The sequence below is a fragment of the Amphiura filiformis genome, chromosome 2, assembly GCF_039555335.1.
Source record: "Amphiura filiformis chromosome 2, Afil_fr2py, whole genome shotgun sequence".
Taxonomy (NCBI): Eukaryota; Metazoa; Echinodermata; class Ophiuroidea; order Amphilepidida; family Amphiuridae; genus Amphiura; species Amphiura filiformis.
In genome coordinates, this window is record NC_092629.1 from 41,007,057 (window position 1) to 41,023,000 (window position 15,944).

General features: G+C 36.0%; 1 protein-coding gene across 1 annotated transcript in view; it reads right to left on the minus strand.

Moving 5' to 3' along the window:
- Positions 1–15,944, minus strand: part of LOC140146224 (probable G-protein coupled receptor CG31760) — an 86,197-nt gene that overhangs the window by 22,697 nt on the left and 47,556 nt on the right. Inside the window, exons 2-4 of the mRNA XM_072168006.1 lie at positions 6,412–6,544; positions 3,787–3,953; positions 152–320 (exon numbers count right to left, since the gene is read on the minus strand). Coding sequence (XP_072024107.1) covers positions 152–320; positions 3,787–3,953; positions 6,412–6,544 — 469 coding nt within the window. The remainder of the gene's footprint in view (positions 1–151; positions 321–3,786; positions 3,954–6,411; positions 6,545–15,944) is intronic.

Here is a 15,944-nt window from a genome sequence, read left to right on the forward strand (position 1 = left end):
CCAAGGGGAGCGAAGGAGGGTGTTGGGCAAGTTATGCTTTGGTATAGGTAGCCTCAGATTGTCGAGGTAGCCTCAATGTGGCACATCTTACTTTTTCAATACATTTAGATATTATATTAGGGGAGAAAGGAGTGTTGCTATGAATACTAACCTTATTTTCCCGCATGATAAAGGTGTAAATCGCCAGAGCAAATAGTCCTATAATGGAGGCTGCCTGAACCATTGCTAACACAAAACGTAAAATTAAGTTTGGTTCCACCACACAAGGACTAGCATCCATACACTCGTCACACCCCATAGAACATGGTAGACATTGAAAACTGAAATGGTTATTTATGTAATGAGAATGGATTCGTAGGAAACTACATTACAGCATGTATTGTTAAGTCATATGGATTTGTAAACATTTCACTTGTTTTACAAGAAATGTACATAAGGACTAGCATTTATACAATCATCGCACTCCACAGAACAGGATAGACATTGAAAATTGAAATGATTATTTATATATGTAGGAACGATGGATTCGTAAGTAACATATAAACTATATTATCACATGTATTGTTAAGTCATGTGGATTCGTAAACATTTTACTTTTTTAACAAGAAATGTACATAAGGACTAGCATTTATACAGTGATCGTACCCCTCAGAACATGATAGACATTAAAAACTGAAATAATTACTTATGTAAGAAAGATGGATTCGTAAGTAACATATAAACTATATTATCACATGTATTGTTAAGTCATATTGGATTCGTAAATAACATATTTTTACAAGAAATATATATAATCCATTAAAAATAAATTATCCTGCGCAGCTATAAGGGATTGTCAACTCCATATAGCGGGATGATCAACTCCCATATCGGGATGATCAGAGGTACAAATTTACTCACTTATGCGACGATTTATTTATTTATTTTCACTCTTTTCATTTTCAAATTTACATTCCTTTACTTCAAATTTGAAATAATAAGTGATTACTTATGTTATACCAATTCTGAAATCTGAAAGCTGTCACGCAAACATTCATATCTTATTTGATCAATAGTCCGGTGTTTTATATATGTTTTGGTAAATTAATACCTTTATAATAATACAGAATAAAAATAGTTTATTAACATTGTTTTCACAGTTTACGGTAATAAAAATATTACTAATTAAATTTTTAAAAAAACATACTACTAATTAAATTCCAGCATTTTGAAGAATATCAGCAGCCTCCTGAAGTAAAATCTAAATTTGTTAATTAGTTGTTGGCGAAGAACGATTATTATGTAAATATCATTAATCGCTTAAAGCTGACGATAGACTGTAAACCTAGTTTTAAAGTGATGTATCAGTTTCATTGACTAGTATTGAAAAAATTGTTATGTGCATTATTTTCTGGGAAAAAAAAGAGTTTAAAAAAGTACATATTTATCATTTTAATGGATTGCCTGACTTTCTAAAGTGAGTATTGTCGAACACAATTCATGTTTAAATTGATCATACCAAGTACAAGGTCAAACGTCAGTTATTCAAGAGTGTAAGTATAATGCATCTTTATGTACATGACATTGTCTTTCGTTTCAATATATTGGGCTATTCCATATAAAATCCACATCCCCCTGTGGACAATTTTGGAAATATCTTCCACAAGGGGAGTATTAATTTCAAACGGAATTAGCACATTAGGCAGCTCCTTTTGAATTTCATATCCCCTCTGAGAAAGATTCAACCTGAATCTTCCACAAAGGGAGGGTGAGTTTCAAATGGAGCTGCCTAATGTGTTTATTCCATTTGAAATTCATACTCCCCTGATATTTCCAGAATCTTCCACAGGGGGAGTGTGGATATTCAATGGAATAGTCCATTCCACACGATACCAGGTAAACTATAATTGAGCACATCGTGTCAGCATTATACATTAAGATTAGTCAAATAAAATTGTGTCGAAAAACGTGACGAAACAACTTATCTTGTTTTTATCGATGTTTTTCTAAAATGCATGGACTGGTACAAATTATAAAGAAAATTAATGAAGGGGCCGCTTTTAATGTTAGAAGTCAATCTTTAGGAGACGAAGTCTTTTTTTGCACGCAAGCGATTTTCTCTGGGATGATAGGTAGTGAAAACTAACATTTTGTGGAAAAGAAATACAAATCTTGTTACAAAATGACTTTAAGAATTGAATACATGAATACAAAAGCCACCTAAGTCCATGCGAAGTTATTTTGAGAGAAAAACCCGTGTATCATTTTAATTCCTTCAGTTAGATTTACCTGGTCAATATGGTAAGTTTTACGTGCAAATGTGTGGATTAACCTGTATTAGGTATGACGATTAGCATTTCAGGGACTTCGTGGGGTTCATTTTGGATACATACTGGATTTCAATCAATGTGTTACAAGACTCAAATCATGGAATTGGGTGATTCTTTCATACATGCTATTTTTCACATGCCCAATAGACACAGAGAATGAATTTGAGTTGTTCTTTCATGCATATGACAGGCCTATGTATAGCAACAATTTCCCATGCTTAACTCAATTTGGCCAAAGTATGGACTTAGGTGGCTTTTGTATTCATATATTCAATTGTAAATAATGTCTCCCCATTGTTGTACCATATTATGATACATGTTGGTTTTTCTTCAAAAATGGTGTGAATAAAATTCACACATGTCCAAAACACAAGCCAATTAATTCCTTCTATTTCAACTAAATAGAGAAATACACCCTCCACCCACCCACTCTCATCCCACTCCACCCCACATACACCCCTTTCCCGTTTAAGATATAGCGCAACTACATTAAAAGGGCATTTCGTGATCCACAGCATCATCCCCCACTTTTCTCCAAAAAAAGTTGAGATTTTTATATCACTGGAAACCTCTGGCTACATAATGTTTATGTACAAAAAATTTCTTGCAGATTAATTCCTTTAGCAAAGATATCGTGAAATTTGAATTTGGTTCTGGTATACCAGAACGGAATTACAACACACTGTCTATGGAGTAGTGTAATACACATATTAACTCGCAAACGCAAAATCGGAATCAACTGACATTTTGGGAATAAGCTTTTTTCGTGGATATCTACTGAAAATGTGATAAAAAGATGATGCTAGGATCACGAAATACTCCTTTAAAGTCGCAGTGCATAATTATACGAACAAATATTACAACATTGTTGAATATGCTTACAAAATTTATGACACACCAAGAAATTTAAATAAAATAAAATATTGGTATCACCACCCAAACACGTTAAAATTATTTCACAAATTTGACAAGTTGTATCTTTTAAGGGGGTACTACACCCTGCCCAAATTTGTGCCTATTTTTGCATTTTTCTTTAAAAGCGCATTGGTGACAAGTAAGATGTGTATATTATTGGGGCAAGGACTACAACTACTGCACTGTAAATTTTATTTCAGCACAGATAACAATTGTGGGGTTACAGTCAAAAATGAGGGAAAATCAATATTTGATCAATAAATCAATAACTACTTGCTTTGAGTTGCTGAATTTTCAATACAGTATTTGTAGTCCTTGCCCCTATAATATACATATCTTACTTGTCACGAATGTTCTATAATTTTTGAGAAAAATACAAAAAATAGGCATAAAATTGGCCATGGGTGTTGTACCCCCTTAAAGTCCTTCAAATTAAAATTAGGTATGTGGACATGTTCCGTCTTCTATGGAAACGGTCACATAGTACGTCGGCATCTAAAAGGCAGAGATTAATGTGTTTCAATATAGTATATCTGATTATTATTGAGTGGTCTTCAATTACCTGTCATAAATATTAGGAAATCCGCGGATCATTTTACTGTATTCTTCTTCTACGTGTGTTCCATTAAAAGCCATGTCAGGAGTGTCCTTGATTGGAAAATAGAACCCAAGCTGACAAAAACACTGGTACGTGCCACGCCTGAAACCTTGGTTTGCCATATGAACGCACTGTGAAAATAAAAATGAAATATAATAAGAATAAAACAAATATTGTGGTCTTTTATGAAACGTCAATTCCAAAATAGTACTTATGACTATAACAGCCTTTTAAAAGACTAACTTTATTAAATTATCCTTGTTGTTTATACTCGAACTGCATTTATGTGCCGCAATTTATGACATTTGAACAATCGACTGTAACAAACAGATTCTGTATTTGCTTTTCCTGTGGATACTTCCAATGAAACACGGAAAAAATCGTACTTATACAATTATTATCGGTTGATGATTTCCTTAGTAAACTATTATTGTAAAAACAAAACAAAAAGGATATAATTTATTAGGTTATGATTAAAGGAGTAAGCATCATTGAAATGATCTTGTACAGTTTGTCCTCTCTGAAGTACAAAGTGACAACGCGCGCGTATACAGCGTGTAAACAGTGCGTTGTGCTGCGTCTCTGCTGCAGGTATGCGTGCCTTCAAAGTCGGTAAAATGCGTACGTTCGCGTCGGTACTTTGTACTTCAGAGTAGACTGACTGACAGTGCAATGTCGTGTGTTTTGTAACATGCACCCTGACCGCGTACTAAAATTGAGACCTGTTTAACAGGAAGAGTCTAAAGAACTCAGTGATTAAAGCGTCAAACTCGCCAAGCATCCGAATGTTTGGTCATCAAATCATGAGTTTTTTCTCTGGCTTATCTGCCTATGCATGTTATGTTACCATTATGTTTTCAGGTTTTCATAAGTGTGCGATGTCTGGTTCTACTTTTCCCCTAAATATTATTGTAACGTACTTTCTCCACATTTTAATTGGAGTAATTTTGCCAATTTACGAATGCACTGTGTGTATGAAAAACAAAATTGTTTTTTGTAAAATCAAATTTTGGCAATTATAGGAGACCGTCTATTTTGCATCGATTTCATTATTATTATTATGTCAAATAGACATTTAATGCATTTGAGGAGCAAATATTTTATTTAGGTCGACTTTCCTATCAATCAATCTAGTTTTGTTGAAGCGAATGTTATTGCATTTCATTCGACTGAAGATTATTGATAGAACTGTAAAATAAAAAAATGTTTGTTCGTTTTTAGTCCAGAGGATGATTTAAGCACTTCCCACCACGCCACTGTGTTGACTTGTGGTTAGCACAGCTGTGTGAGTGAACATGACACCACTGCGCGCACATTGCATTGACGACGAACATGGTTAAATTTGAATTTGGACTGATATATTTACAATAAAAACGCATTTCACAATGCTGGTCGATTTCACATTTTATGTTACCTACAGAAGGTGTGAATTATCCTTCATGCATACATCACTTTAGATCTGAAATCGACTAAGTAATAATGACACACGCACAATTCTTAAACAACATCTTTTGCACAGAATTCAATGGGATTTGAAAAGTAAAGCGGCAGTTGAAACTCTGGTGATAACACGTTTGCAGTGCATGATGGGGCTTCCTTAAATCATCCTCTGTTTTTAGTCCATGTCAAATGGAAACGGTACCGGTGCTTGTGTCATACTAATTATATAGAATGAACAACTGTTTTTTAAAAGAAATGAAATGAAATAGCAATAAAATGTTGCCGCCTTTGTTAAATGCAATCATAATGAATTTATAATTTGAATTTTCTTGTCCAAAATATTTTGTTTGCTTGTGTGTCTCATAGGCTGTAAATCTCAGCTTTATGTCAAAGTAAAAGTAAAAAAGAAAGTGCTCACTGAAGAATGTGCGTATGCTTTTGTCATAAACAGATAATAAATGTATTATTTATTTCAACTATTTAAAAAAGAAATATATATAAGCATACAGAACGGTTTTTGTTGTTTCTCTTTTGTTTCCCTGGATGCGCACTGCACGATAATAATGCCAAACTAGAGCAACTGTGCCCCTTTGCAAGGGTACGAGGTAAGTTAGGCGGATAATTGCGACGATCTGCCTGATCAAGTGCAGCAATAATGTGCTGGATAAGATTAATTTTAATAAGACTGTTTCATTAATTTCCATTTTGATATAGGCCTACATTGATCGTGGAAAGCTGGTATTTTGAAAACGTGACCTTTGCCCTCTGTATGGCCCCTTAATGACCTTAAATGAATTTTAAAATATGTTAAGAATGTCATAAGGATCATTGCATTTAAATTTCAGTTCAATTGAAGCATTTTGAAAAATTGACCTTTGACCCCTTTATGACCCCTTAATGACCTTAAATGAATTTTAAAATATGTTTAGAATGTCATAAGGATCATTGCATTTAAATTTCAGCTCAATTGGAGCATTTTGAAAAACTTGGAGCAGTTATGTTTGATATAATTTACTTTATCACCATAATAAAAGAGTCATCGGACACCGGTTAGGTACCGATAAGAAATTAAATGAATTTTTTTGATTCTGATATTAATTCTACTGGGATCGAAAGTTCAGTTCACTAACTAAAACTTGACATTATTACCTTTGTGGAATTATGACATTTATGTGTGTTTATGAATGGATCGAATACATTTTCGTCATTGCCTGCATTTTGATCACGTGGGCACTGGTTAATATCCAGATCATCCAAGACCAGGTCGATGGTAGTTACACCTCTGAAAGAAGAAGAAAACATGAAGAAAATGAGAATAAAGCTGACTTTATACTCCATCGCTGAGCGACGGGTGATTGGTATTTGACCAATGAGGTAGCGCGCTTTTCAAAACGCAACAAAAAGCGCTCTACCTCATTGGTTAAAAACGAGCTTAAAAAAGCAAGGGACAGTTTAATATATTAGGGGATTGGACGTTTTGAGGTGGGTCCGATGGGGGGGGGGGGGTGAATCTGAATTTTTACTAGAACCATGAGAGTGGAATTTAAATTTTAAATGGAGAAAACGGGGAAAATTATAAAGGGGAATCCGATTTTTTGCGGACGCGAGGTGAGGAACGCATTTTTTTGTCTATTATTTTGACAAAACTCCCGATTTCCCTGGCGTAAATATTGTATGGTTTCTAAGGTTAACGAAATGAATATAATGAAATTAGATAAATACAGACACACTGGGTCGGTTCAAATAGTTCGTATTCATATTGAGATATTCAATTTCAATCCACACACCCCCTGTGGAAGACGATCCCTTTATCTTCCACACAGGAATTATGAATTTCAAATGGGGTTACCTGAATGGCTGACTCCATTTTGAAAGCTAAACCCAAGTATGGAAGACTAGGGTTATAAAAGTAAAATAATGAATCCCTTTTTTATTTAATTTCTATAGCGTCTTTGTTGAGACCTCGGGGGATTCAAAGCGCTGTAATTTTGCTGCCATGGTGAATCATCACAATAAGATCACATCAACTAGGACTTAGATTATAATACCACCAAATTATCTGTGCAGCTCCCAAAATTCCTTTGTACTATCCATAGGAAGTGTATTGATTTTAACTGTATACTAGTAGACGAATCTATTTTGACGCATTCCTACACCTCAATGGCAGCCATAGCTGGGTCCCCCCTCATGTCTATTCCACCTAAAATGTGAAATGATGTGGCCTTGGCGGGGATATTAAACTGCATTCAATCACCCGTGTTACACGTAAACAAAAGAATTAGGGTCAATACGCCTATTCTCGGTCACACGCCTATTCTCGGTCAGTTAGCGATTTGAACAACCGCTGACGATCGTTGCTTTAATTTCAGCCGTGTCTTCCGAACGAATCATTTAGCCGTACCGGTGCTGCAGGTTTTGGTGACTTTTTAATATCACGGCAGCACAGTTCACCTCAAATGATAGATTTTGAGATTGTATGGTGACCTGAAATATCGGCATTTAAAAAAATAATGACGTCATTTAAGAGGGATATTGTAATATAATCAGTGATGCGAAATTGTACATGCATTTTAAAGCTGTAATTTTAACAAGTTGATCCACCTGCATCGTAAATAACACCATAGCAAATGATTGGTGTTGTGTTTATGTAAATTCCCATAGAAACAGGGGTGTCCGAGAATAGGCATACGAATTCCGTTGGCATTCCTATTCTCGGTCAGTGTTCCCAAGTATGAGCTATGTTGACATTGTTGTTGCCATGTGTCCTACAAATGATCATGCATGAGCACATGAGAAGTGTTGCATTTTGCTCTGCAGGCTTAAATTAGGCCTATAGCCATTTGTCAAATACAAATGAGAGAGGAGAAATTATTTGTGACCGCCCGCCCCTCCCCTCCTCTACCCCTTACCCCATCCCCTAACCTGTCGTATTTTCGAGCTTTTTCGGTCGGACAAATTGGGTCAACAATGTCACATTTCTGGCGGCAAAAATGGTTCCTGCCCGGACCGAGAAAGGCGCTTTAACTGACTTGCGCAGATTACATACACTATCTCCTCAGGCCTACACGTGCTATTAGCGCAATTTTGTCATTACTTTATATACATGTTAGCACAAATAGCACCGCTATTTTCATGGATATGCTATCTGTGCAATTGACAGTGTTATTTTTTGAGGACTTAGAAAAAAACCATTAGGGACATTAAAAATAGCTTTAAATGTTAATTTTAGCGCAGTTATCATGGTTATGCTATTTTTGAGTTCTCCTTTTACTTGGAGGGGTGTTATTAGCGCTGTTGTGCTATTCTTATGGTTAGACCTTATAGCGTGCTATTAGCGCTATGGTGCTATTCTTAAAATGGTTAGGCCTTATAGCGTGCTATTAGTGCTATTGTGCTCTGGAAATTGTTTTGGCCTTAGGTGGCATATAGCGCGTTATTATCGCAATAATGTTATTTATTATCGCAATAATAATTCTTGTACACTTGGAGGGGTGCTATTAGCGCTATTGTGCTATTCTTAAAATGACCTACACCTTATAGCGTGCTATTAGCGCTATTGTGCTATTCTTCAAGGGGGCACAACACTAAATCCTTCCGCATTTGGTGTAACCTTGTATAGTTCCGGTTAAAACTAGCGCCTGAGCAAAATGTATCAGCCTCTCGTGGGTACTAAATTCAAGTGAATCGTGCTTGTTTTTATGGGAACAACAGAGTAGGACCTCAACATTAAAAAATCTATTCAATAAATGTTTCAAATCGATTGTGAATTATTGACAGGCTGTCGGAATAATATCAAGGCCGGAACTGGTAAGGAGGCAAAATTGTCGGCCGTAGCGCAAACATTTTGACTTTCATCGCTTGGATGCTAAATTGGTCAATTTGGCGCCCCTAAGGTATGTTGCCCCCCCCGTAGTTACGCCACTGATCGATCTGCAGTGGTATTGATCCAAATGAATTCATTTTCATCAGTAAAACGTGAGTTTTGGTGATTTGTATGTCCCTACCCTTAATATTGTTATTATTTTATGTTGCTACACATGGAAATTAACCCTTTTTTTCACATTATATGTCTATCTACCTGACAACTAATGGTTTAATTGCTTTTAAAATAATTACTAGAAAGTTAGAACAATTAGCTACATATTGATACCAAAATGAATTCATTTTCATCAGCAAAACTTGAGTTTTTCGTGATTTATATGTCCCCTACCCTTAATATTGTCATATTTTATGCTATTATAGATGGAATATTAACATATTTCTCATTATATTATGTTTAACTACCTGACAACTAATGGTTTAAATGCTTTTAAAATAATGCTAGAAAATGAGAACAATCAAATAGCTACATATTGATACCAAAATGAATTCATTTTCATCCGCAAAACTTGAGTTTTGGTGATTTCAATGTCCCTATCCCTTAATATTGTCATATTTTACGCTGTTAGACATGTAATATTAACATTTTCGTATATTTTATGTCTATCTAGCTGACAACTAATGGTTTAATTGCTTTTAAAATAATAATAGAAAGTTGGAACTTTCTATTAGCTACATATTATTACCAAAATGAATTCATTTTCATCAGTAAGACCTGTGTTTTGGTGATTTGTATGTCCCCCTACCCCTTAATATTGTCATATTTTACGCTTCTACACTTGAAAAATTGATATTTTTTTAATTTTTAAGTCTATACAGCTAACACTAACCGGTGCGAAATCACAAAATGAAATAGTAGACACACACACATGGGGTAGATTCGTTGTAGATTTACTTCGACGTTTTATTTGCTATTTGCTCAGTGATGTACATTAGGAAGGGGTGATGCTCTGGATTTCCGTTGGGGTCTTTATGGTGTGATGTAGGGACGTTGCTCTGGGTTTCTGTGGGTATCTGTGGCAAGGAGAGAGAATGGATGGGGCGTTAGCTGGCATCCATGGCTAGTGGTGTTATGGCTTAACTAATAATATCTATAGGGCCTACTTCCTAATGCAAACTTGTCACAGAATGTTTAATAATTGTAATTAACATGTTTAACATGGCTTTACCAGAACAAATAACTGAGATACTAAATTTATGAAATGATTGTGATAATAATAATAAGAGTTGAATAAAGAGATAAAAACAACAAAAGTGCAAAACCTTAAATGTTTTGATGTGACAAGAAAACATGAGGATTACTAATGAACAATTGAGCTCAAATAGTTGATAACATAAAATATAAACGTAGAAAATAAAAGAAATCAGAATGTATTGTTTTGTACATTCAGAATAATAACAGACCATTGCTAATATAGCAATTATAACATTAGTCAACACCAATAGTAGTCCATTTAGTAGAATTTGTCCATTTAGATCAATTCCTCTTAAGATTTAACCTAACTGACACTTGGCCAAAGTGGTCAGCTGAACTAACTCGATGCATTTCACACTAGTTAATATTATCCTTCAATACTTATATACATTGAATACTAATACATTAACTAGAACACAATTATTATAAAAAGACTTATAATAATAATTACTTCACAAACTAACAATTTCCAAACAATAATTCATCACCTACAACTTATTGTCATAAGTAAACTTGGAAACCAAAACATGCAATTAATTGCAAACAAATTTATCATAATTTCAACTTGTACTGAAGCAAAGAATTTGTTGACTCCTAAAAACACAAGTTTATGAAACTACCAAACCATCAAGTATCATTTAATTATAATTCTATACCTTTTCATGCTCATAATCAAAGAGCACTAAATCTAAATATTATAGATCATGAATACTCATAATATGCATTAAAATAAAACAATAGAAATGTAAATCTTACCTGTGGCAAGGAGAGAGAATGGATGGGGCGTTAGCTGGCATCCATGGCTAGTGGTGTTATGGCACCGAGGCCAGGCTGCCAGCAAACAGCTAGGAGAAACTTGGGAATTATGAGGTTGAGGTTACTGGAAAATCAATTAAACTCTTGAACTTGAAAATAGGTTAAGATTGCCACATGTAAGAAAATTGTGAAAAATAATGGCAGGGAAAAATATTTTGAACCCGCTACACTTTCCCCTCCTCCATGAAACATCGACCCGATGTTTACACTATCAATGTCTTGCTCTCCGTAGTGGAGGTGTAGCTCGGCCACAAGAAGGAGACCGCTGACTGCATCCACGTTTTGGTAGTTGGTGGATCAGCCAAAGATGGCTTGGTTGCCTCGTCTGTGCCATGGGCTCTCGTGGGGTGAGGTGACTCCTTGGAATTGGGACAAAGGGTTTTGCAAAGGCATTCAACGTGCTAGTAATAGCTGTTGAGAGTTGCTCGGGCGACATGAATGTAGTATGGTACTGTCATCATCATCGCTGTCATTCATGACGGCTACTCCGCGTTCTTCTGCAGACGTGAAGACCTACGTAAAGGTGGAGCAGTTGAAGGTTCTGATGAAATGTGACGAGTCCGGGATTCTGATGATGAAGCAGGAGTCTGGTCATACAAAGGGAGATGATTACAAGGAAGTAACATGTTTCGGTGAAGGGTTCGGACTCCACCTTTTCCATGTTCTGGTGTGACCTCATACACAGGAAGAGCTGGCGAGAGCCTCCGTTGACTTGGTAGACGTCTTCTTCCCAACGATTGGCGATCTTATGCTTGCCGACATGACCAACCTTCTTTACCAAGACACGATCTCCTGGTTCAAGAGTACTGTCACGGGCCTTGACATCATACCGCTGCTTGTTCAGCTCTGCAGACTTTCGCGTGGTGGCAGCTGCAGTTTGGTATGCATACTCCAAACGATGCTTCAGTCCTTCGGCATAGTCACGGCCTATAGCCATTTGTCAAATACAAATGAGAGAGGAGAAATTATTTGTGACCGCCCGCCATTCCCACCTGCGACCCCTGACCACCATCCCCTCACCTGTCGTATTTTCGAGCTTTTCGGTCGGACAAATTGGGTCAACAATGTCACATTTCTGGCGGCAAAAATGGTTCCTGCCCGGACCGAGAAAGGCGCTTTAACTGACTTGCGCAGATTACATACACTATCTCCTCGGGCCTACACGTGCTATTAGCGCAATTTTGTCATTACTTCATATACATGTTAGCACAAATAGCACCGCTATTTTCATGGATATGCTATCTGTGCAATTGACAGTGTTATTTTTTGAGACTTAGAAAAAAAACCATTAGGGACATTAAAAATAGCTTTAAATGTTAATTTTAGCGCAGTTATCATGGTTATGCTATTTTTGAGTTCTCCTTTTACTTGGAGGGGTGTTATTAGCGCTGTTGTGCTATTCTTATGGTTAGACCTTATAGCGTGCTATTAGCGCTATGGTGCTATTCTTAAAATGGTTAGGCCTTATAGCGTGCTATTAGTGCTATTGTGCTCTGGAAATTGTTTTGGCCTTAGGTGGCATATAGCGCGTTATTATCGCAATAATGTTATTTATTATCGCAATAATAATTCTTGTACACTTGGAGGGGTGCTATTAGCGCTATTGTGCTATTCTTAAAATGACCTACACCTTATAGCGTGCTATTAGCGCTATTGTGCTATTCTTCAAGGGGGCACAACACTAAATCCTTCCGCATTTGGTGTAACCTTGTATAGTTCCGGTTAAAACTAGCGCCTGAGCAAAATGTATCAGCCTCTCGTGGGTACTAAATTCAAGTGAATCGTGCTTGTTTTTATGGGAACAACAGAGTAGGACCTCAACATTAAAAAATCTATTCAATAAATGTTTCAAATCGATTGTGAATTATTGACAGGCTGTCGGAATAATATCAAGGCCGGAACTGGTAAGGAGGCAAAATTGTCGGCCGTAGCGCAAACATTTTGACTTTCATCGCTTGGATGCTAAATTGGTCAATTTGGCGCCCCTAAGGTATGTTGCCCCCCCCCCCCGTAGTTACGCCACTGATCGATCTGCAGTGGTATTGATACCAAAATGAATTCATTTTCATCAGTAAAACGTGAGTTTTGGTGATTTGTATGTCCCTACCCTTAATATTGTTATTATTTTATGTTGCTACACATGGAAATTAACCCTTTTTTTCACATTATATGTCTATCTACCTGACAACTAATGGTTTAATTGCTTTTAAAATAATTACTAGAAAGTTAGAACAATTAGCTACATATTGATACCAAAATGAATTCATTTTCATCAGCAAAACTTGAGTTTTTCGTGATTTATATGTCCCCTACCCCTTAATATTGTCATATTTTATGCTATTATAGATGGAATATTAACATATTTCTCATTATATTATGTTTAACTACCTGACAACTAATGGTTTAAATGCTTTTAAAATAATGCTAGAAAATGAGAACAATCAAATAGCTACATATTGATACCAAAATGAATTCATTTTCATCCGCAAAACTTGAGTTTTGGTGATTTCAATGTCCCCTATCCCTTAATATTGTCATATTTTACGCTGTTAGACATGTAATATTAACATTTTCGTATATTTTATGTCTATCTAGCTGACAACTAATGGTTTAATTGCTTTTAAAATAATAATAGAAAGTTGGAACTTTCTATTAGCTACATATTGTTACCAAAATGAATTCATTTTCATCAGTAAGACCTGTGTTTTGGTGATTTGTATGTCCCCCTACCCCTTAATATTGTCATATTTTACGCTTCTACACTTGAAAAATTGATATTTTTTTTAATTTTTAAGTCTATACAGCTAACACTAACCGGTGCGAAATCACAAAATGAAATAGTAGACACACACACATGGGGTAGATTCGTTGTAGATTTACTTCGACGTTTTATTTGCTATTTGCTCAGTGATGTACATTAGGAAGGGGTGATGCTCTGGATTTCCGTTGGGGTCTTTATGGTGTGATGTAGGGACGTTGCTCTGGGTTTCTGTGGGTATCTGTGGCAAGGAGAGAGAATGGATGGGGCGTTAGCTGGCATCCATGGCTAGTGGTGTTATGGCTTAACTAATAATATCTATAGGGCCTACTTCCTAATGCAAACTTTTCACAGAATGTTTAATAATTGTAATAAACATGTTTAACATGGCTTTACCAGAACAAATAACTGAGATACTAAATTTATGAAATGATTGTGATAATAATAATAAGAGTTGAATAAAGAGATAAAAACAACAAAAGTGCAAAACCTTAAATGTTTTGATGTGACAAGAAAACATGAGGATTACTAATGAACAATTGAGCTCAAATAGTTGATAACATAAAATATAAACGTAGAAAATAAAAGAAATCAGAATGTATTGTTTTGTACATTCAGAATAATAACAGACCATTGCTAATATAGCAATTATAACATTAGTCAACACCAATAGTAGTCCATTTAGTAGAATTTGTCCATTTAGATCAATTCCTCTTAAGATTTAACCTAACTGACACTTGGCCAAAGTGGTCAGCTGAACTAACTCGATGCATTTCACACTAGTTAATATTATCCTTCAATACTTATATACATTGAATACTAATACATTAACTAGAACACAATTATTATAAAAAGACTTATAATAATAATTACTTCACAAACTAACAATTTCCAAACAATAATTCATCACCTACAACTTATTGTCATAAGTAAACTTGGAAACCAAAACATGCAATTAATTGCAAACAAATTTATCATAATTTCAACTTGTACTGAAGCAAAGAATTTGTTGACTCCTAAAAACACAAGTTTATGAAACTACCAAACCATCAAGTATCATTTAATTATAATTCTATACCTTTTCATGCTCATAATCAAAGAGCACTAAATCTAAATATTATAGATCATGAATACTCATAATATGCATTAAAATAAAACAATAGAAATGTAAATCTTACCTGTGGCAAGGAGAGAGAATGGATGGGGCGTTAGCTGGCATCCATGGCTAGTGGTGTTATGGCACCGAGGCCAGGCTGCCAGCAAACAGCTAGGAGAAACTTAGGGAATTATGAGGTTGAGGTTACTGGAAAATCAATTAAACTCTTGAACTTGAAAATAGGTTAAGATTGCCACATGTAAGAAAATTGTGAAAAATAATGGCAGGGAAAAATATTTTGAACCCGCTACACTTTCCCCTCCTCCATGAAACATCGACCCGATGTTTACACTATCAATGTCTTGCTCTCCGTAGTGGAGGTGTAGCTCGGCCACAAGAAGGAGACCGCTGACTGCATCCACGTTTTGGTAGTTGGTGGATCAGCCAAAGATGGCTTAGTTGCCTCGTCTGTGCCATGGGCTCTCGTGGGGTGAGGGTGACTCCTTGGAATTGGGACAAAGGGTTTTGCAAAGGCATTCAACGTGCTAGTAATAGCTGTTGAAGAGTTGCTCGGGCGACATGAATGTAGTATGGTACTGTCATCATCATCGCTGTCATTCATGACGGCTACTCCGCGTTTCTTCTGCAGACGTGAAGACCTACGTAAAGGTGGAGCAGTTGAAGGTTCTGATGAAATGTGACGAGTCCGGGATTCTGATGATGAAGCAGGAGTCTGGTCATACAAAGGGAGATGATTACAAGGAAGTAACATGTTTCGGTGAAGGGTTCGGACTCCACCTTTTCCATGTTCTGGTGTGACCTCATACACAGGAAGAGCTGGCGAGAGCCTCCGTTGACTTGGTAGACGTCTTCTTCCCAACGATTGGCGATCTTATGCTTGCCGACATGACCAACCTTCTTTACCAAGACACGATCTC